A 20,859-nucleotide genomic window follows, 5' to 3' on the forward strand; every position below is an offset into this window, starting at 1 on the left:
CAACCTGTCCAGCAGGAAACGAGAGCTTTGCGTTCTTAGTCCCACAGAACAGTGGGACTAACCTTCCTAAGGCGGCAGCCTTTTAACCCAACCAGAAAGTTAGTTCGTTGCTACTGCATAACTAATTTTGCTACTGTTGTGAATTGTAATTTAAACATCTGCCTTTTCTGATGAGTCTTAGGTGACCCCTGCGAAAGGGGTCATTCGACCCCCAAGAGGTTGCGACCCATAGGTTGAGAACCACTGTCCTAGGTCATTCTGGCTGGTTTTCCATTTTGTTTGAGTTTAGTATTGAAGATACAGCAGCACAGCTATCTACCTTGCACTCAGTCTTCCCACAGTGTCATCATCCTGTAAGCACACAAGAGTCAGGAAAGAGACGGCCCGAAGAGACATACTCCAGTCTTCACTTTGGCTATCCAACTGTTGAAACAATGAACCTCAAAGAATAAAACGCTCCCTAAGAGTCCTGTGCTAAGCAAGAGAAAGGCTGAAGCCTTTGTGCCAGCCAAGAGAGGAACTTACCTGCCAAGAAAAAAAATTTTACACACTTCTGAAAGCCTTACAGGGCCAAAGCCAGGACATGAGGAATCAGTGATGGGCGTGCCATGGGCTTTTTTTTAGAACTTCTTAATTATGTGTACATCGTCTGCCCCTGTTAAACCCTAATATCCTATCAAGACCCTGAAGATGGACTTAGTGGTCACTGGAGTAACTGTATATGTTACTCTTCCTAATGTGGCTACACTGAATAAATTGCTCCCGTCCACTAGTTCAATTGATACACTGGGGACGGGTGGACGAGCTTTGCTTGTTGGGGCTGCTGGAGCCCAGGCTATCAGCCCAAACACACTGGTAACAACGCCCCACCTCAGCGCATGGTCCAAAGAAAGGACAACATGGCACTGGCACAGTGTTTGTGCAGCAGGCTCCTCTCGGGGGCGCCAGGTCTCTTCTCCACTTTGACTCTGTGGTACCCAGTCCACATCTCTCTTTAGTTTCCTCAAACTCTGGTTAAATTTTTTAACTTCTTTCCCATTAATGAATCCTCAATTAATTTGGTAAGAATAAGATATGCTTTTAAGTTTACAGAAAAGTGAGTTTATAGAGTTTGGCAAGAGGACAGTTTCCTGACAGCCTAGGCTGAAGAGTGAGTTCACGGCAAGTTGGACTATAGAGCTAGACCATGTCTCGAATTTAAACGAAGAAAGGGAAGGGAAGGGGACAGGAAGGGAGGGGAGGGGAGGGGAGGGGAGGGGAAAGAGGGGGAGGAGGGGAGGGAAGGGATGTAGTAAGGGGGGCACACTGAAATAGATCACTGATGCAGATTCTCAAGCAGAATGTGTGCCCACCTATGGATGGGAGCCGCCCACCTATGGATGGGAGCCCTACAGAGGTTTCTTTGGTCCCATTATGCACCCACACAAGGGTCAACTTGATAAAGAAACGTCACCACTCAAGTCTGTTCTCCTAGACATTTGCCGTTTCCTTAGAAACATCAAATACCTAACTGGCCAAGGCTGACAGTTTTTTTTCTTCTGTTTCTAAAAATATAGCTCAAGACAGCTTAGGCATCCAGTGGTTATCTGAAATACATGATGCTGATAGCCCTCTAATTTTAATATTTTCAACTGTAAGACGCCTCAAAATCCTGCTCTGGATAGAAATCAGGTAGCATTTTTAATTGCCAGACTTTTCTGTCCAGCTAGTTGATGCTACTGTATTCCTGGTCTGTTATGATGTTCCTATCCAGGAAACAGTGTCTGATTTGGAGAGTAACCAAGAGCTTCTGACTCTAAAGTAAAAACAGCAAAGACAGACATAAGATTTCCAGGCTGCTTAAAGACAGCTAGGTAGATGCATTCAACACCACAGCAAGTCTGATGAGTGTTTGTCGTCAACAGACTTCACAAGTGCAGCTCTCCCTGTAAGAGGCACGCAGGCTTTGCTAGTTACTCTATGTATTCACTTACTTGTGCACACAGATGTACACTTGCACGCATATGGGTGTATGCATGTGTGGGTTCATGCATACATGTGTATGTGTGTGTGTTTGTATGTGTAAGTGCATACATATGTGTCTATGAGACATGTGGAGGTCAGAGGCTGATATCAGATGTCAACTTCAACCATTAATTTTTGAGACATGGTCTCTCACTGAACCTGGAGTTCACTTATTGGCTAGACTAGCTGTCCATCAAGCCCTGGGACTCTCAGCTCTGCCTCCTCACTGCTGGAAGTGTGAGTACATACTAGCATGCCTGGCTTTAACAGGATGCAGTTTATTTTTTAAGTATGCATATGGGTATGCATATATGAACACTGGTGCCCATGGAGGGCAAGGGTGTGTGATCCCCTGGAGCTAGAGTTACTGACAGTTGCCAGCCCCTGACATGGGTACTGAGAACAGAACTCAGGTCCTCTGCTCTTAACCACTGAGCCACCTCTCCACTCTCACATGCTTGACTGTTGTTGTTGTTGTTGTTTTTCGAGACAGGGTTTGTTTGTGTAGCCTTGACTGTCCTGGGCTCGCTTTGTAGACCAGGCTGTCCTCGAACTCACAGCAATCTGCCTGCCTCTGCCTCCCGAGTGCTGGGATTAAAGGCATGCGCCACCACGCCTGGCTACGTGCTTGACTTTTTATGTGACTAAACTCTGTAGCTTAAAAAGTTTTAGAAAATTCTTCATCTTCATAGTCCCTAACACCAGTGGCTCTACATACACGTAGCACCTGCCCCACAGTGCACCTACAAGTGACTGCCGAAGATTACTGCTGCGTTCTCACCATCCCTTGTGGCCGGCATACTCTGTGACATTTGGGTCCCAGCATGTAGGTTGAACACCCTGTATCAAAGTGACTGAGACAAGAATGTTTCTGATCTTGCTTGCTCACTTGCATTCTGTTCTGTTTTGTCTTTCTTAGACTTGGGGAGATCGGCATTGACACTGTGAGACTGTCTGCGTCTAAACACAGAATCTATTTGCCCGACAGTAACTTTCCTGGATGTTTTGGCTGTGTTTTAATGGTGACCTACCCCGGGAGGTTACATGTGGAATTTTCCACTTCTGATATCATGTTGATTCTCAAAACGTTTAAAATTGGGGGGCAGGTTTTTTTTTTCTTTCTTTTTTGTTGGTTTTCTTTATTTGTTTATTTGTTTGTTTTGTGTTCTCAAATTAGGAATGCTTAACCTTCGTCTTTAAAAGTGATGATACTGGGTGCGCCTAGCACACATATTCTTTTTGGACAGGTAGCATTCTATTTTAAACTTACCTTGGCAAAGACAGCAAGATACTTATATTCAATATAAAGCAATTTTCCTTTAAGACAAACCAACCTAAAGAAACACACTAATCTGACAAAGCTTGCTATTGCTCTCCTGGAGATTTCTGCTAGCTGAAACACCCACCTTGAATGGATGAGTCATTCCAAGCCCAAATGAAGTATCTAGAAACACTTGTTCTGAAGACCTTACTCCAAGCATGAAAATGCCTTCCAGCTTTGAAAGTTGCAATTTCACATTATATACATTGATAACCACAGAGAAAGATGGCATATTTCTCTGACTGTTGTAACATAGCTATTGTTCATCATTTCTTTGACTGGCAAATTATGCCAGGACATAGAAAATTAAAGATTTACCACCACATTCCTCTAAGTAACAAGCTTTTGTTACACTTAAATTTAACTAAACTACTTAAAAAGAAACTATGCCATTCACGAGAAATGGTTGCCACAAGGAAACCTATAGAAACATAAAGTAGATTAGTGGTATTGTTGATGGAGAAGGGAAGAGGCAGAGGGGAGAGAGGAATGACAGAGGGTTTAGTAAGAAAACTGGATGACTGACAGGTGATGGTATGGGGAGAGAGAAGAGTGACAGATGACGGTACAGGGGGAGAGAAGGATGATTGACAGATGGCGCAATTTCTTCTTGAAGTGGTAGGAATGGGTCTAATAGGATTAAAGGATTAAATCACCATGCCTAGATTTACTATTAATTTGTGAACACTGAAGAAAGTCCTTGTTCTGTTAGCTATGGGAAAGGCACTGCTTCCAAGCTGACCACCATGGCGAGGACGCTAATTCACTGGTAGAAATGTCAGCAAGCACTGTGTAGTCCACAGATCAGACATTACTTCAGTGTTGAGTCCAAGACCAAGGCCTGGAGAGACATGCACACACATGATACAACTCTCAAAATGAAATTCTGATTGTCCCATATCTAGAATTCCCATATAGAGCATCCCCCGGGGTGCAGGGCCAGCCAGAAATGACTGCCTGCTCACCCTCCAGGCCATTTCCCAAGCTCTTCCTTGAGTCACATCAGTCCCCATGCCGAAGTATAGCACATCATCTTCTGCATCTCTCCCCAGATGCTCATCAGCCTCTTTCCTCACTCTCATCCTCCCAGGCCCTGTCCCTGTCTAAGTCAGGGTCACAGGGGCCCAAGCCAAAGAGGGCTTGGGGAGGGGAGAGTATAGCAACTTTAAACTAGAGAGGGCAGGCTTTGAAAAGACACACCAGTTCAGAGAACCATCAGGACCCTCAGATGTCCCCTGAGGTATTTTCTTTCCAAAGAGCTAAATTTAGAAGCAACACACCTAAGGATGTAGCATGTGCAGAGAGAGCGTATGGCGGATTCCATCCCCAACACCAGGGAGAGAAGGGCAGTCTGAGAAAGACACCCCATGCTTCTGACTGTGAGAAAAATATCAGCCTTTTCACAGTAACAAAACAAAACAAAACAAAAAATTAAGAAAAAGAAAGTCTTTAGCCATTTCCTTTTATGAAAACATTCCCCTGAATAGCTTAGCTTTAAAAATGAAATCAGTGTTTTGTAAACTTGACTTCAGTACTATTAAGACGCTCTGATTCCAGGGCTCAGTGTTTTATAAAAGCCCTGAGCTCTAACATCCAGAAGCTTTCCAATCAGTTCCTAAAGAGCTGCAAGTCACTACGACCATTAGTGATTCCCACTAATACACAGCAGAAGTGGAACATATACTCCAAGGCGATTTTAACAGAAGCTCAAAGGCCACACTATACACTTCTTAGTTCAGGTCCAGTGCATTTAGAAACATACTTATAGGATAAGCCACAAAGTAAGAAAAAAATGTCATTTTACTACTTAGCATGATATATTTAAATGAATCTAGCCATACAGTTATACAGCTGGCACATGCCTGTTTTATTCCCAGACAATTCAATACACATACACATACGTATTCCAAATCCCTCTCACAAAAGAAAGTACAAATAAAACTAGGTAACCAGTTGGAATCTCTCTAAGGATAAAACCAGCCCTGATACAGACAGGCAGGCATTGAGACCCCATTGCTCTTAAATGTTTACCTCTTGTCCTGGTTTGCTTTTTATTGCTATGATAAGCACATGGCCATCACAACTTGGGGGCAAAGGGTTTATTTCATCCCATAGTGTTCGGGCCATCGTGAAGGGGTGTCAGGGCAGGACTCAAGGCTGGAACCTGAAGGCAGGACCTGCAGCAGAGGCCATGGAGGGTGCTGCTTACCGGTTTGCTCTCCGTGGCTCATCATCCTGCTTTCTTATACACCCAAGGACCACCTGCCCAGGGATGCCACTATCCACAACGGGCTGGGCTCCCCTACACTAACCATTAATTAAAAAAAAAAAAAAAATGTTCTCCACAAACCTGCCTACAGATTCATCTAATAAAGCCTTTTTGTCAACTGACGTTCTTTCTTCCCAGATGACCCTTGCTTGTGTCAAGTTGACAAAACCAACTAAACAGCACACTTCCTGTGGAAACTAGGGATTGTGGGGGGAGGTCTCTCTTTTATTGTCACTGTTTGAAACCTTCGCAAAGAGATGGCAAAACCGGTGGAACTAAGCCTTTAGAAAAGCAGCAAAGTTTATTTAAAAAGAAAGAAAAGTGATGTTCCAATCATATCTCCTTACATAATATTTCTTTTTTTTTTTTTTTTTTTTTTAGTGACCTTAGTGTTTTCACAAGGAATTCAGTAGAAATGTGAAAAGCGTGGAGACATTGGATCATATTGCCAATGCTGGGCTCCAAATGGCTTTTCAGGCCCTCGGAGTAACGCAGCCATCACTCCGAGCTCCACAGCCACCGTCCACCTCCCAAGCCCTCACTTCCTTTCTCCAGACCCAGGAACCACTAATGTATCATGAACTACTTCTTTCTTTTGGTTATTTCACATAAATCAGTTCATACGAAATAAGGCTTTTCATGACTTGCTCTTTCATTTAATACATCTAAGGTCCTTCCATGTTGTAACATTTGATGGCCAGGAAATATGCCATTGTGTGGCTCTTCACACTTTATAGACGCATGTGAATGAATGCCTGGATGTGTGCATGATTTGGCCGCCATAATTCATGCCGCTATGAACATCTGTGCACATGTGTTTTGTGAGGACCTCTGTTTTCATGTGTGTTGGTTATGTATGCCTAGCCTTGAAATGGCTGGGTCTGAAGGTAACTTTGCCTGGATCCTCTTAGAGGCATGCCAAACTGCTTTCCAAAGCAGCAGACCCATTTTTCATTCCTATTGGCTATATACGAGGCTTCACTTTCCCCAAAGCTTTTCTAGCATTTGTTATCCATCTTTATTATTATTATTGTTATTATTATTATTATTATTATTATTATTATTATTATTATTATTATTATTATTATTATAGTCACTCCAGTGTGTAAAGCCATAATGTGCTGTTTGTAATGTTCTAAATCTCAAAATAAGCCTACTTATTCAGGAAGACTCAGTTATCCGACGCTTTACTTTTTAAAGGTATCCAAAGGTCATTGTTGAAACACAAAATAAAGACACACAATCTAACACTCCCTTAATAAAAATAAAGACACCATCTTCACATATATGCATTGCTATTCTTTCCCAAATTCTATCAAGTTATAGAAACGACCAACAACCAGATCTTGCTGCCAGTGTGGCATTACTGAGGCAGTGTAATAGCTAAACAGCTACCAACAAAGTTTTAGACAAACTTTAAAGAAACACACACACACACACGATTGTATCTTAATCATGTGTGTGGAAATCCAAGCCTGAGTAGCATGTTCTATAATGTTCTAAGCAGCTCAGAAAACTCTCCTCAGAAATTCACTCACAGACGTGAAGCTGGTCAGAGCCCAAAAGCTCAACAACACTTCAAGGCTAAGAAACAAGCTTTGCACAGCAGTAGGAATTTCCTTGCTGGTCAGATGAGTGGGTTCGATTTTTAGCTTTTCCATAGAGCAGTTATTAATATATGAGCACAGTACAACATTTCACCTCTCTCCTCTCCAGTTTCCTGATCTGGAGCTAATGACTTGCTCCAAGAGATGCTGGAGGTGCATCTAACACAGCGGCTAGCAGACAGCAGACACTAAAATACTACCTTCCATTCATTTTTCTCTTAACTCTGGGCAAGGTATCCTAGCAAATAAAACCTTTAGCAAATGCAATGGGTCACCGGGAAATGAACGTGAGTCCCTGCGGCCTGTGGCAGTCCCTACAAAGAACTTCCCCACAAACATTCTGCAAACAAGAGAGCTATAACAAAGAGAACCATCAATGAGGTTACATGGAGAGACTTTGGAGATTCTTGGAAGGCGGTCCAGGGCTGAGAGGACACCTTCGTTTTTATCTGTGACATTAGAATAACTTCAGCAAGGCCCACAGATGGTCTGGGCACAACAGTGCAAAGGCGAGGAAGACAGCAGCTCTGTTCACATAGCCCATTGGGTGTGGACCTCTGAGCTCAAGGTGGGTGCAGGAGGCAGACATGCCAAGTGCTGGGGAAATCAAGTGGACTGAGGGCTGGCCAGGTGATGGAAAAGTCATCCCAGGAATACGAGCTCTGAGCTTCACCCTGCTGCCTATTCTCCTACCTGATCTGGTTGTCGCAGAATTTGTTGAGATGAGATTGGTTGAGGTAAATTATGCGGGCCGGTGCCTCTAGCTGGTCTCCAACAGACGTGGCCCGGGACATCTCATCCTCTGCCTTCTTGTAGCCCGCAGAAGAACGAACGGGTCCTGCAGAGACAAGGCGCGAGGCAGAAAACAAAACACAAAGAAGTCAGCCTCCAGGCCTGAGGCTGCCAGCGCGAGCGCGCTGCAGGCAGGGACCAGCCGCGAAGGATGCTCAGGAGAGACTGAGGCCGCCTGTGCACCTTGGCGGCCCCTAGAGACTAGCTTGTAGACACAGCCTCCACAGCAGCGGCAGGCCCCGCCCCACCCAAGCCCGCCCTGGACCTGTGAGTCCCCACCCCTCCGTGACTTGAGACGCCCCACCCCGACCTGTTAATAGGCTCCACCCCCGGGGCCCCGCCCCGCCGTGGACCTGCGAGGCCCCGCCCCTCTCGGAAGCCCCACCCCAACCAGGACTTGTGTGGACTTATCAGAGACCTCGCCCAGCTCTGGACCTTCAGAAGGCCCCGAGAGCCTAAGGCTATCCCTGTCCTGCGCTAGCCCAGCGCTCCGGAGCGTCTCGGCGGCCCAGAGCGCACGCAGGGATGGAGCTGGCCACGCATGTAGCTTGCTATACCGGCGCTAGCCAGGCCGGCCCAGGGGCCTCTCTAGACTGCCTGAGATTGGAGAGGAGGCCGAGAGAGTCAGCGGCAAAGGCAGAAGACATCCACGGAACCTAGGCAACGCCTTGTCCCAGGAATTGCACTCAGAAGCTGGGAGGTTTTTTGGGCTCCTGGGTTTTTAGTCACAGTGAGCTAACAGCCCTAGGGAGATGCCCTCACCACAGGAGCAGAAGGTGAAAGCGCCGCTGTGGCATCAGAGTCCCATGCCAGGTGGGCAAAGCATCTCCCACCCACCGCGATCCCGCAGGGCTCTGCTGCTGGTGTCCACAAACAGGTCAGATCACTTTGAGAGGAGGAGCTTCACCATCTCCAGCTCTGGTCCAGAGCGTGAGCTCTCCGTTCCTTGCTTAAGCAGTTGCTGCGGCTCCCACACTAGCTTCGCTCCCACACTAGCTTCCCCACCTCCCAGTACTATGAAATTGATTGCAAGCCCAGTCTCCAAGTTTCTGAGCGAGCTAAACTCCCCAGCACTTTTCTCGAGGTGTATGCAGAAGGATACACACACACACACACACACACACACACACACACACACACACACACACACACACACACACACACACGGAAAAGGCCACCCACCTTGAGACTTGAGAATTAACTTTAGGGAGAATCAAAGCTCACGGAAAAAAAAAAAATCCTGCAGTTGGAACCTTGTTTTCCTTACATATTCACCCAACTACTACCTCATTTTCTCTACCTATCAAAACTTGCATCTTACTGGAGTAAACTCCACTTGCTGTCTACAGAGACACCTGCTCGCTGACACAGAGAAGACCTGAAACACTCAAGTTCTGGTTCACTCATCTTGTTGGCTTGACTGTAACGTTTATAATCTCTGACATGAGAAAATGGGAACCGAAAGGCAAACTGAGTCTCCAGAGCTGGCATACTATGCAGACAGCTGGAGAATGCCTAAGCCTGCAGTAGGCTCAAGTCCAGAGCGCATGGTAGGTTCTGGCTTCAGGACTCGTACCTGCGGCATAGTCACAAGCCAGACACACCGTTTTCGGTCCTTCTTTGCATGGGTGCACCACACCCAGGGTAGTTCTTACAGTAGGACCGATCTCTCACCTCTTCCCAGTCGCGACCTAGTTTCTAGAGTCTACTCTAGCCGGGAAACACTACCAAGACCTTTCATTAGAGAGACAGAGCAGCAGGAAACAAGAGTGTCTACTTCCATGTTGGCTACCTCATCAGCTCTGCTTCCTGGATTTAAATCAAGCAAGAGCAGGTGTTGGTCTGGCTTGGCTTGGCTTTGGGTTTATTTTATTGTTTATTTTCTTCTTTCAGTAGAGCCTGGGCCTTGCATGTGCTCTGCCACCCAACCCAGGTTGCGTTCTAAAGCGCTTGGTACTCGCAGGCAGATGGAGAGACTGGTCTGTATAAAAGAATAGGATTTTGCCCCTCTCTGCCACTTAACCCTTTTTATTTTCTACCTCAGCATTCATTGCTATCACCTGATATTATTTATTTATGATGTTTTCCCATAGCCAACAGCCCAAGTCCCAGGACACCAGGCACCTGTTTTGTCTACTACAGTTACCTGAATGAGACTCCCAGAGTCCCACTGCCTGGCACAGGATGGGAAGCCACAAAGGAAGCCTTTGAATTTCCCAGGCAGAGCTACTGTGACAAGCACAGAGGACCAAAGGCCTGCCATTAGCCTGGGTCAAACAGTTCATTGCCAGCACTGCGCTCGCTCACTTAGTGGCCCTCCACTCCTCTCGGCATCACACCCATGAAACCCATATCGCCAAGGAAACTCCCGTTGTCTCCTACTTTGTAGACCGCACCGTCCCCAGTTCTGCACCGCACTGCTTTGTAAGTGATACGCCTGAGCAGCGACACCTGAACAATGAGTTGTTAGATACTGCCGGCATCACAAAACAGGAGGCCTCGCCTCTTGGCCTCAAAAATATCAAGTAGTTGAAGGGATCAGGTGGCATTACAGCTGCCTAGAACTGAATGTCTGTTTATAACCAAGTAACTGAAGGTGTTAAGGGAGGTCAGAGGTCACACGGTAACTTGTGCTTTGGGCGGATGGAGAAGTGATTGGAAGCTATAAGAGCCTTCCGGGTTGGGCTTGGGTTTTGTTAGGAAAGAGAAGGGCATTGCGGATGAGAACAAGGGAAACCCAATTAAATGACTGTATTGGGGACTAGCTGAATCCGTGTTGAGGGTTCAAATTGTGAAGAGCAGAAAAACTCACGGAATATAGAGCCTGTTGGCAGACTGCATGTGACAAGAAGGCCCAGCTTTGACCTGGGCTTCATCTGAAGCCACAGAAGATGTGTAAACAAGAAAGGTGAGCATCCAGCATTGATGGGCAAACCAGCAGGAGACGAGAGAACGCCTTAGAGAGGTCAGCTGTGCAATCTACACACAAGCCAGTAAGTACACGGGTTGAGAGAAAAGTGAGAGAAAATGTAGACACTAAAAACACCTCAGAAGGAAACTGTAGGACTGTTTTCTGAGAGAGGAAAACTGGTTGTGTGGGCTATAAAGAGGGAGAGAATTAGATACCCGAGGTTTAAAGCAAACTAGGACAAAAAGCATCACAGAGAGAAATAATGGAGTGATGGCCAGCACTTCAGGGCACACACTATTCTTAGAGAGGACTTGAGTTCAGTTTCTAGTACCCATGTTAGGTGGCTCAAAACTGCCTGGAAATCCAGTTCCAGGGAACCTGACACCTCTGGTCTACATGGACACATGCAGGCATATCACGCACACAGACACACAATACACACACACACTTAAAAATAATAAAAGAATTGAAGCAATAGTTTGCCCTGCTGATAACTAATATGAATGGTGAAATATTATTGACACAAATAAGTGGTGACAGAGCAAGATTGATGTCATAGCTCCCAAGTTTTAGCATGCAACAATGTTCACCTTTCCTATACTTAACAGAGCCAAACTGGGAGATTTTATTCTATGAAGAAATGGTGATAGTCCTCCAATGCCAAGATTCAGATAAATTTCTTCTACCGCCATGACCTCATCTTAACCTACCCCTGAACTGGAAGATACATTTTTAAAATAACACAAATCTGTATTACCTAAGGAAAACACTGTGCCATATATAGCAGAGCACTTTATGGTGAAGGTTTCAAATTTGGACTCCTGAGACAAAGCCTGAGTTAATGCATTTTGCAGATACCACCACATAATAGCCAAGTGTATGCTTATAACTTACCCCCCCGCACACCCCCCCCCCCCGCCGCCAGCCCAAATAAGCAGGCACAGTGTCAGCAAATAGAGGGGTCAATAGATACCTAGTAGATGAGAAAAAAAAAAAAAAAAACAAATTAAGAACAAGATTAGGCAAATGGACAAGTGCCTTAGTTTGCTCCCACAGAAGGCAGAGGACAATTGGTGGCCAAGGCCTTGAGGGAAGGCACTTATCTTGCCTAACCCTGAACAATGGCTATTACAGCAGCAGTCCTAAGTTTATGATGGGTAAATACAAACTACGCCTACTGGATTAGGTGCCTCTTGAAGGCACCGCTCCAGCCATGGTAGCATGCACTTCTTCCTTGTCTGAGCATTGAACCCTTCTCTCAGGGAGAAGCCAGAGCCCAGAAGCTACATCTTGACTGTACAATTCTGTGGGCTCACTGCAGTTCCTCAGAATGATGGCTACGTGCTTGAAGGTGAGTCATGGTGAATCAGCAAGACTGGGATCCAGAAAGGATAGCCTCTGCCCGTGGCTGTCCTGTGGGCACACATTCTGCAGGTATGAAAGCCAGAGTCTCACTTGAGAAGTCTACCAAGGTGGGTCTCTCTGTGCCTCCAGGCATGCCTCCACTCTAGGAAAGCAGTGCCATGGCTAACTACAGAGCTTTTTAATCAGAGGCATGCACATGCACACAAACATACATGCATGTTTGCATACACACACACACACACACACACACACACATCCTAAAAGTTTCAAGCTTAGCTCTGCCTTCTATGCCATATTTACAAAGCTATTTTTTGTGACTCTTGAGAACACAGGCACATCAGCCCAGTTTGGGTGCTGCTGGTGGGGGGGGTGGGTAACTGGGGCTGATTAGCTCTCCTAATCAGACACAATGGAAACGCTGGGCAAATACAAAATGTGGTTATTTTTGCCTTGGCAGACACACTTCAGAGGCTTTTCAAGACCCCACTTTGCACAGACTGTGTCTCTCCAAATATAGCAGATGTGATGCACTCCTACCAAGCGTTCCAAAGCTCAGAGCACAAAGGGAAGATGACAGTGATGGGTCAGGATTTCTCATTTCTGTCAACACTCGCTGGATCCTTTTCTCTTTTCAAGGAAATGAAAGAAAATGCAGCAAAAGTAATAAGCTGTGAACTGTTTGTGATTTGAAGCATTGTGGATGCTGGATTCATTCAGTTATTGAATACCTCCTACATGGGAGGCATTCTGGAAGGCAGTGGGAGGGAGAGGCACACTGTTGAAGGCATAGCTTTTCGTCAACTTGACACAAAGTAGAGTTACTTTGGAACAGGGAACCGTAATTGAGGCTGGTTTCATCAGATCATCCTCGAAGCCTGTCTGGGCCATTTTCTTGATTAATGATTGGTGCACGAGGGCCCAGTATAGTATAGGTGGGTACCATTTGGAGGCAGGTGGACCTGGGCTATACACGAAAGTTAAGCAAGCCAGGGAAACAAACAAGCAGCTTTCCTCCTGCTTCGGACCCTGCTTGAGTTCCTGCCCTGACTTCATTCAGTGACAGTAACAGAGACCCAGACTATGACACCTTGGTTTCAATAAGACCTGCGATAAAGACTCTGGTCTTCAAAACCCGCCTACATCCTACGTTACTTAACTATGTAAATTAAGCAACAATAGATGTACTTTCCTGGAAATGTATTTCATAGATAGAACCAAACTTTTAAAGAAACAAAAATCTATGTTTCATATACTCAATTCAGAGTATTCTTTATTCCAGGATGGGTTGCCCAAGGATTAAACATGGGTTTAGTAACTTTTTATAACAATCTCCTCTGCGAGGAGTGATGCTCCACTGCTCCGGGGACCTCAAATCTGGACTCCAGGCAAGGACATCAGAGAATTCCGTAGAGAAAAGCAGTCACTCACTGTGGATATAGGGGGCTGGCTCCAAGCCACCCACCCCTCACCACACTAGATACCAAAGTCTACAAATGCTCAAGCCCCCTCCACGATGGCACAGAATTTGAACAGCACCTACACCCGTCCTCTCACTCACCACTAAATAATGCATCGTGCCTGACAGCCTGAACTGTATATAAACAGACACTGCACCAGACTTCTTTATTGTTTGCATGGTGTTCATTGTCACCCTTAATATAAAATTTCTATCCAGGATTGGCTGCACCTGCAGATGTGGATCCTGCCGACACAGAGCACCAACTCCAGTTTTTCAGTTTATCCCATGAGAAGAGCAAACTTCTTTTCCTGTCATTTATGTCTTTGCTGCAATCTCACTTCGCAGAAGTGGCCCTGACGCAATCCTGTCTACAGGAATCCTGGCCCCAGCACACCCTCCTAACACTGTGTTTTTCTAACATGGCATCTACCACACAAGGACTTTCTTGGCTTCCTTTCTGTCTTCAGCTTTTTGACACATGCTCCAGGAGGCAGAGCTCATGATCATACTAGTCACACGGGAGTCATGTGCCTCCCTATGGGGCACAGAAGCCACCCGGTAGACGTGCTATGTGCATGAGCCAAGTAAACACAGGAACTTCACCGTCATCCCTAAGTGGGCATAGGAAGACACAACTCTTCAAGTTCTATTGCAGCTCCTCTGACCACCTCTTCCTCTCAAGGCAGCATATAACACACAGCTAGAGGGAAAATGGAAGTGTCCAGTTGCTTAGAGTTTATGCTACTAGGAACGTTCATGTGAGCAACTTGCAGTACGTCTTGACGAAGAGCGTTTTGGCTCCATGCTCATTTCATCTTCTCTTGTGCCTCTTCTTTAAATGACACTGTATACATGGAGAGGAGGAGCGGGGGGTATGGAGAAGATCTGGACTCCTTAGCAGAAATGCCTTCCATCTCCTCTGGTCTACAGAACGATGCTATGTTCTTCCTGCTTGGATTCACGTCTACAGCCTGTGTGTGGTCCTCTTGGCTTTTTCAAAGGGTAGCAGGGTTCTCAAGTGGCCCATGCAGACACAGAAGCATCTGCTACCTCCAGGAAGCCTTGTTAAAGGGTTCCTAGGCTCAGTCAAGCCCCTAAGCTTCCTCAGAAATAGTACTACGGCAGGTCAGGAAAGCAGAGCCAGCTGCCCCTTGCAGTCATCTTTTTTTTTTTTTTTTTTTTAACAGAGTTTGCCTCAGGTTTATTTGTAAAAACAGCATAGGACACTGGTCATCTGTAAATAGTGTGTAGGTAGGTGTGTCACACCAGTCCATCTGCCTTCACATAGGCAGAAGCCTTTTCTATGGGGCCTGGGCAGCTTTGAGAGCCTGAGATGGGGCTGCAGCCTGGGCCTTAGCTGCGGCTTTTGCCTTGGTTTGAACTTTGGGCTGTGGTTGGTAGAGCCTGTGACCCTTGCTCATGTAGCTTCAAACCTTCTTCCTTAATTATTCCACATACCTCAGCTCTCAGCCAGGAGAACTTCCCACAGAGAAAGAAATCAAGGCGTGAAGCCTGTGATTTTCTCTCCCTGTCCCTCTCCTTCCAGCTCTCCAAGATCAAAGGCAGAGGCAGCTGTTCATGCACACACCTGACACAGTTCCCCAAGCAATGCCTCAAATCCCACCGAGGTGCCTCTCCTTCGTGCAGAAAGAGCCAAATTCAGAATCATCCAAGCATTGTGCACATATGCTAAAGAGAAGGGATTCACAGGAGGCTCCAAACGAAAGGTCCCTGTATTCAGTGTCCCTGTATTTCTGACATGTTTCTTTCTCTTCCTCAAGGAGATGAGGCTCTAAGTCTGTGGAAGTCAGATGTCACGTACAGGGAAGGGGCACATTCATTTTCTTTAACTGCCACCCAAGGTACCCTAACTTGTCATGTTGGCTCATCCTCCCCGATCCCGGAAATTCAGTATCTGCTTCCATCAGCAACTTTAGTGCAGCCTTCAAAGTATGTGTTTGTGTGTGTGTGTGTGTGTGTGTGTGTGTGTGTGTGTGTGTGTGTGTGTGTGTGTGTGTAGTCAGACACTAGCAGGTCAGTGGAGGCCAGTTTACGTGCCTCCATTCCCAGCGTCCTGGCAAAACACACTTTCCCCTGTATTCTGGCTTTTCCCGACTTTCTCCCTGATTTGACATTTTGTGTATCACATTTTCTTCTCAGACACAGAAGTGAGAATGCTTAAATATAGGAAACATCTGTTAAAGCAAAGGCATAAGGAGTGTCTGCCTCGCAACATCCTCAGCCCATTCAGTACTGCTAGACCAATCATGTTTGCCATGTCACAGCGGGGCCATTTGTAATTATGATTCCAAAAAGCATGCTGGGCATGGCATCCCATGCCTGTAACACCAGCACTTGGCAGGCAGGCAGGGGCAGAAGGAACTCTAGTGCAAAGCCAGGCTAGGCTACATAGTGAGTTTGAGGCCAGCCTGGGCTACATGGGGAAACACTGTCTCGGGAAAACAAAAACAAATGTGTATTTTGTTGAAGCCACCATTATTCCAAGCCTTCTATATTTACTCACCCACCTAATCTCTATAACAGCCATTTGCTCACTGTGGAGATAACCAACCATAAGGCCCAGCCAACATCCCAATTTATTTTCTTTATTTATGATGAGAGTCATCTTTATGACTGTTTCAAGGAGTATCCTAAAATAACAATCAAGTCTACCATCAACGGAATCTTCTATCATTCTATGCTTTTTTTTTTCCCTGAAAATAAAAGTATACTCCTGAACTCTGTGCACTAAAGGACAAAGAAAAGAGAAGAAAACAAAATAACCAAAAAGGGGAAATCCCATAGGCTCACAGGCATCCAGGTTGAACCATTTCATATGTAAGCCCAGAAAGCCAACCCAAATTTTGAGAGATTAACTACCCTGGAGTCAGGAACACACAGTGAAACGGAATGCCAGGACGCACAAAGTATTGAAGACAAGACGCTGTTTCTCTATTAGAGACTCGAGGCATCCTGTGTGTACCATACAGAAGTAAAGGTTCTCCCTGGGTGCAGGAGGAAGGAACTCATGAACACTGGCATGGGATTATAAGTTTGCATAACTGCTATAGAAACAGGTACCAAACTTCTCAAAAGACTAAAAGTAAAATATCATCACCGGATCCATTCACATCACCTGTGAAGAAATCAGACTCAGCAAACGGCAGGGGTACCTGCATACTGATGAACAGCACAGCGTGAGTCATGGTCTCACGGTTACAGAACCAGCTAAGTGTGATCAATGGCTGGATGGATAAAGAACGTGTAATGCACATATATAAGAATGTGCACACACCCACAATGGAGTGCTACTCTGCCATGCAGCAGAACGAAGTCATAGCATCAGGAGGAAAATGGATGGAAGTAGAGAACATCATGTTAAGGAAAATTAGCCAGACGTAGACAAGTTTACTTTTTCTCATATGTGGAGTCTAGAAAAAAAAAAAAAAAAAAAAAAAAAAGAAGGCATGAAAATGAAATGGGACTATTAGAATTGGGGGGTAGGCTTAAAGAGGGTAATGCCAGGCATGGTGGTGCACACCTGTAATCCCGGCACTCAGGGAGGCAGAGCCAGGTGAATCTCTGTGAGTTCAAGGCCAGCCTAGTTTACAAAGTGAGTCCAGGACAGCTAAGGCTACACAGAGAAACCCTGTCTCAAAAAAAGGGGGGATGGGTAATGGCAGTAAATATGATTAAAATATATCATGTGTGATGTGTGTCACAGTGAAATCCATAATTTTCTACAAGTAATATACACTCTTAAGGATCCAGTTTCGCCCAGGGGTCCCGCTCAAACTAAGGCACCAGCCAAGGACAATACAGGCGGTAAACTTTAAACCCCTACCCAGATCTAGCCAATGGACAGAACATTCTCCACAGTTGAGTGGAGAGTGGGATATGACTTTCTCACGTACTCTGGTGCCTCACATTTGACCATGTCCCCTGGAGGGGGAGACCTGGTGGCACGCAGAGGAAGGACAGCAGGTTTGCCAAGAAGAGACTTGATACCCTATGAGCATATACAGGGGGAGGAAATCCCTCTGAGGAACAGTCATAGGGGAGGGGAATAAGGGGAAAATGGGAGGGAGGGAAGAATGGGAGGATACAAGGGATGGGATAAACATTGTGATGTAACAAGAATAAATTAATAAAAAAAATTAAAAAAAAAAAAAAAGGATCCAGTTTCAACTATCCTCTTGTATTTAAAGATCTGATGACCTGGTAAGGAAACAGGGGAGGAGGAGCACCCACAGCGCTGAACACTGAGTACTGCCCTCCGCCTGGAGGTCCTGTTCCTCAGCCTGTGCTCTGCCTGCCTGCAGCCATCATAACACAACTTAGGTTTTTCTCTCCTCTGCCGACATATGACAACAACCCAGGTTGGGTGAGATGCCCCTGCTCTGGGAGCAGCTGGTATAGTTCCAAGAAGCACCCTGACACATCTCATATAGCCCTGTCACGCATAGTCATGCTGTGCACAGTAACACGCGTGAGACGCTAATAAAAAGGCACTGGCAGAAGTGCACACCAGACAATGGTCTCTCTGGCCATTGTCTGTCCTCACTCTTAAAGAGGTTCAGTGCTCCACAATGCTCCCTTTGAGCACCATCCACTCTCACTGTTTAAGGGTGCTCTGCTCTGTAAGACACTGCACGCATGGTGTCCGCACGAGTCCATCTCACACGAGTTCATTCAGTAGAGATCACAAGGGCCTGGAAGCTGAGGGGAGTCCAGAAAAAGATCCCACTCAGCTGTAGTTGGGACTTTCTTTTGCCTTCATCAGAGAAAGGTAGGGGCTGCCCTTTCTTGGACCATGGACGTCCATCCCTTTGCTCTTACAGCTTTCCTCGGTGTATGCAACAGCCCTCCTTAGAGTCCCTGGCTGTCTATTCAGCACTTTTGACATCCTTCCCTATTCTGCACTTTTGACATCCTTCCTAGTGTCAAGGCTAAATGGTGTGTGCATATGCCCAGTAATTCCATTAATGTCCCAGCTGCTTTACATGAATCACCGATTCAAGCCAATCAGACACTGCCATCACTTTGGGTGAACAGCTTTGGGACTGGATCTTGGAATGAGTCATTACCTATTATAATCCTAGTAGAGATCCTATTTGTCTCGGACTCTGTGCGCTTAACTTATACTAATTCTATTATATTCGCTCTATATGCTTGCATCGACGGTCAACACCCACCCCCCCCCCAGTCCTATAATGATCTAACTACATCAATATGGCGTCCCCTTGACTACCCTCTAGGACATAAAAGTGGTCTAGAGTGGAGACTCTAAACCCTTGGTCGCCCCTTTCAGCCATAAGTATCCCAATCAACTGGACCCTGTCTCCTACATGATTCAGGGGCCTCGACTCCTGAAGGGGGGGTTGTTGGATATTAGCAGGCTGTAGGTCACCAGGGATGGACGCTTTTCATAAGCAGCAGCTTGAAGGCAGGAACTGAAGCCATAGGACTCTGCTTACTGCTCAGAGCATGGTCAGTCGTATCTCTGACACTGGTGGAGGAAGGACCCTCTGATCTACTTGGGAGATCCCACTAACACATCAGTATGTAAACTTCATAGAACTACTAACTGGCTTTCTGATAAACCACAAGGAAAAAAACCATTGTCTCCTCCCGGAAGTGTTGGTGTAAATGGGCCTGTCACTCACCTGGGAAAGGACAGCTGTCTATTCCAGACGCTTAAAAAATAATATAAAGTCTGCCTAAAATGTAGGTGTCTCGTGGACTTTGTCACTCTTCCTCATGAGAGTGTTTTATTCTGTAATCAGGACCACCATGTAAATATCTTCTGTTTGTACAAAAGAACACACACAAGATGAAGACACTATTCCTTCATGGCTTTCAGCCTCTTGCGTGTATGCAAATCACCCATGCTAGCCTTGCATGCAAAGCAAGGCGGCAAGGTAAAAAATAAGAGTATTGAGTTTATTTATTCTTCTAATCCCCATTCTTTAAGAACAAGACAAAGCATACAAATGTTCAAATGTGTGGTCTTGTATGTATTACCCAGAAATCTTTGCAAGTAGGGCTACTTCATTTATATTTACCTTTATTGTGTATATAACATGTGGTGTGGGAGACAGAGCCCAAGGCCTTATGAATGCCAAGCAAGACCTCTGTCACTGAGCTGCACCCCTGTATGTAAAAATGATCAGATGGGACATGTAAGTGATACCATTTAAGCAGCTCACCTTACAGCTAGCCAGAAATGTCACCACAATCACAGCATAAACACAGAAGTTCCAACATGACCTGTGACAAATGCTCATTATGATAGCCTACCATAGAGTCACCACAGTCGTCACAGTCAGCTCTCTGCCACTATTACAAACACCTGAGAAATAAAATTACAAGCAGAAAAGGTTGATTTTTGGCTCACGGTTCTTGGCAGTTTCAGTGCAGCCTTTGCCTTGGGCCTATGACCCTAATCCCCAGCACACAGTGGAAATGTGTGGTAGAGCCCACCTGCTTGTATCATAGCCAGGACACAAGACAGAAAGAGAAAAGGCCCAGGATCCCACAATGCCCTTGGATCTCAATGAAAAAAAGACGTCCAGTGCTGTCCAATCTCGTAAAGACTCCATTCCCTCCAATAGCATCAAGTAGTGGCCAAGCCTTTAGCACACAGACCTTTGAGGTGGCTCCAAATCCAAAGACTAGGAACAGCCTATGTAATTCAAGTCTACAGTAACATCATATTTAAAAACATGTAATTCCAACAGCAACATTAATGAAAATGATTGATGATGGTGGTGGTGGCGGTGACTATTTCAACTTTTATTCTGAGAATAATAGGACAAGAAACTCATACAAGTTGCTAGCCATGAACACGTAGTATGATTCCTAGTCCCTTCAGTTCACAAGCCCCAACCCATCTCTGGGTATTTTCCTATGCCAAAAGTTTTCCATCAGAGGCTTGAAGAAACGGTCTGGAGAGAGGCTGGCCATGATTGACAGGAGCAGAACTTACACGTAAGGCACAGCAGAGAGATGATGGTTGATGACTGTGATTCAAACTAGCTGGAGGGGAGGATTTTCAATGTCCCAAGTATGAAGGAATGATGAATGTCTGTGGCAGTGAAATTCTAGCCAACCTGACCTGATCACTATACA

The 20,859-nt window shown here is 45.7% G+C and overlaps 1 protein-coding gene across 1 annotated transcript in view; it reads right to left on the reverse strand.

The window, feature by feature from the left end:
- The window catches only part of LOC127201973 (phospholipid-transporting ATPase IB-like), a 135,265-nt gene that overhangs the window by 45,284 nt on the left and 69,122 nt on the right, over nucleotides 1-20,859 (reverse strand). The window contains exon 2 of the mRNA XM_051160577.1: nucleotides 7,895-8,039. Coding sequence (XP_051016534.1) covers nucleotides 7,895-8,039 — 145 coding nt within the window. The remainder of the gene's footprint in view (nucleotides 1-7,894; nucleotides 8,040-20,859) is intronic.

The sequence above is a fragment of the Acomys russatus genome, chromosome 18 (genome assembly GCF_903995435.1).
Source record: "Acomys russatus chromosome 18, mAcoRus1.1, whole genome shotgun sequence".
Classification (NCBI taxonomy): domain Eukaryota; kingdom Metazoa; phylum Chordata; class Mammalia; order Rodentia; family Muridae; genus Acomys; species Acomys russatus.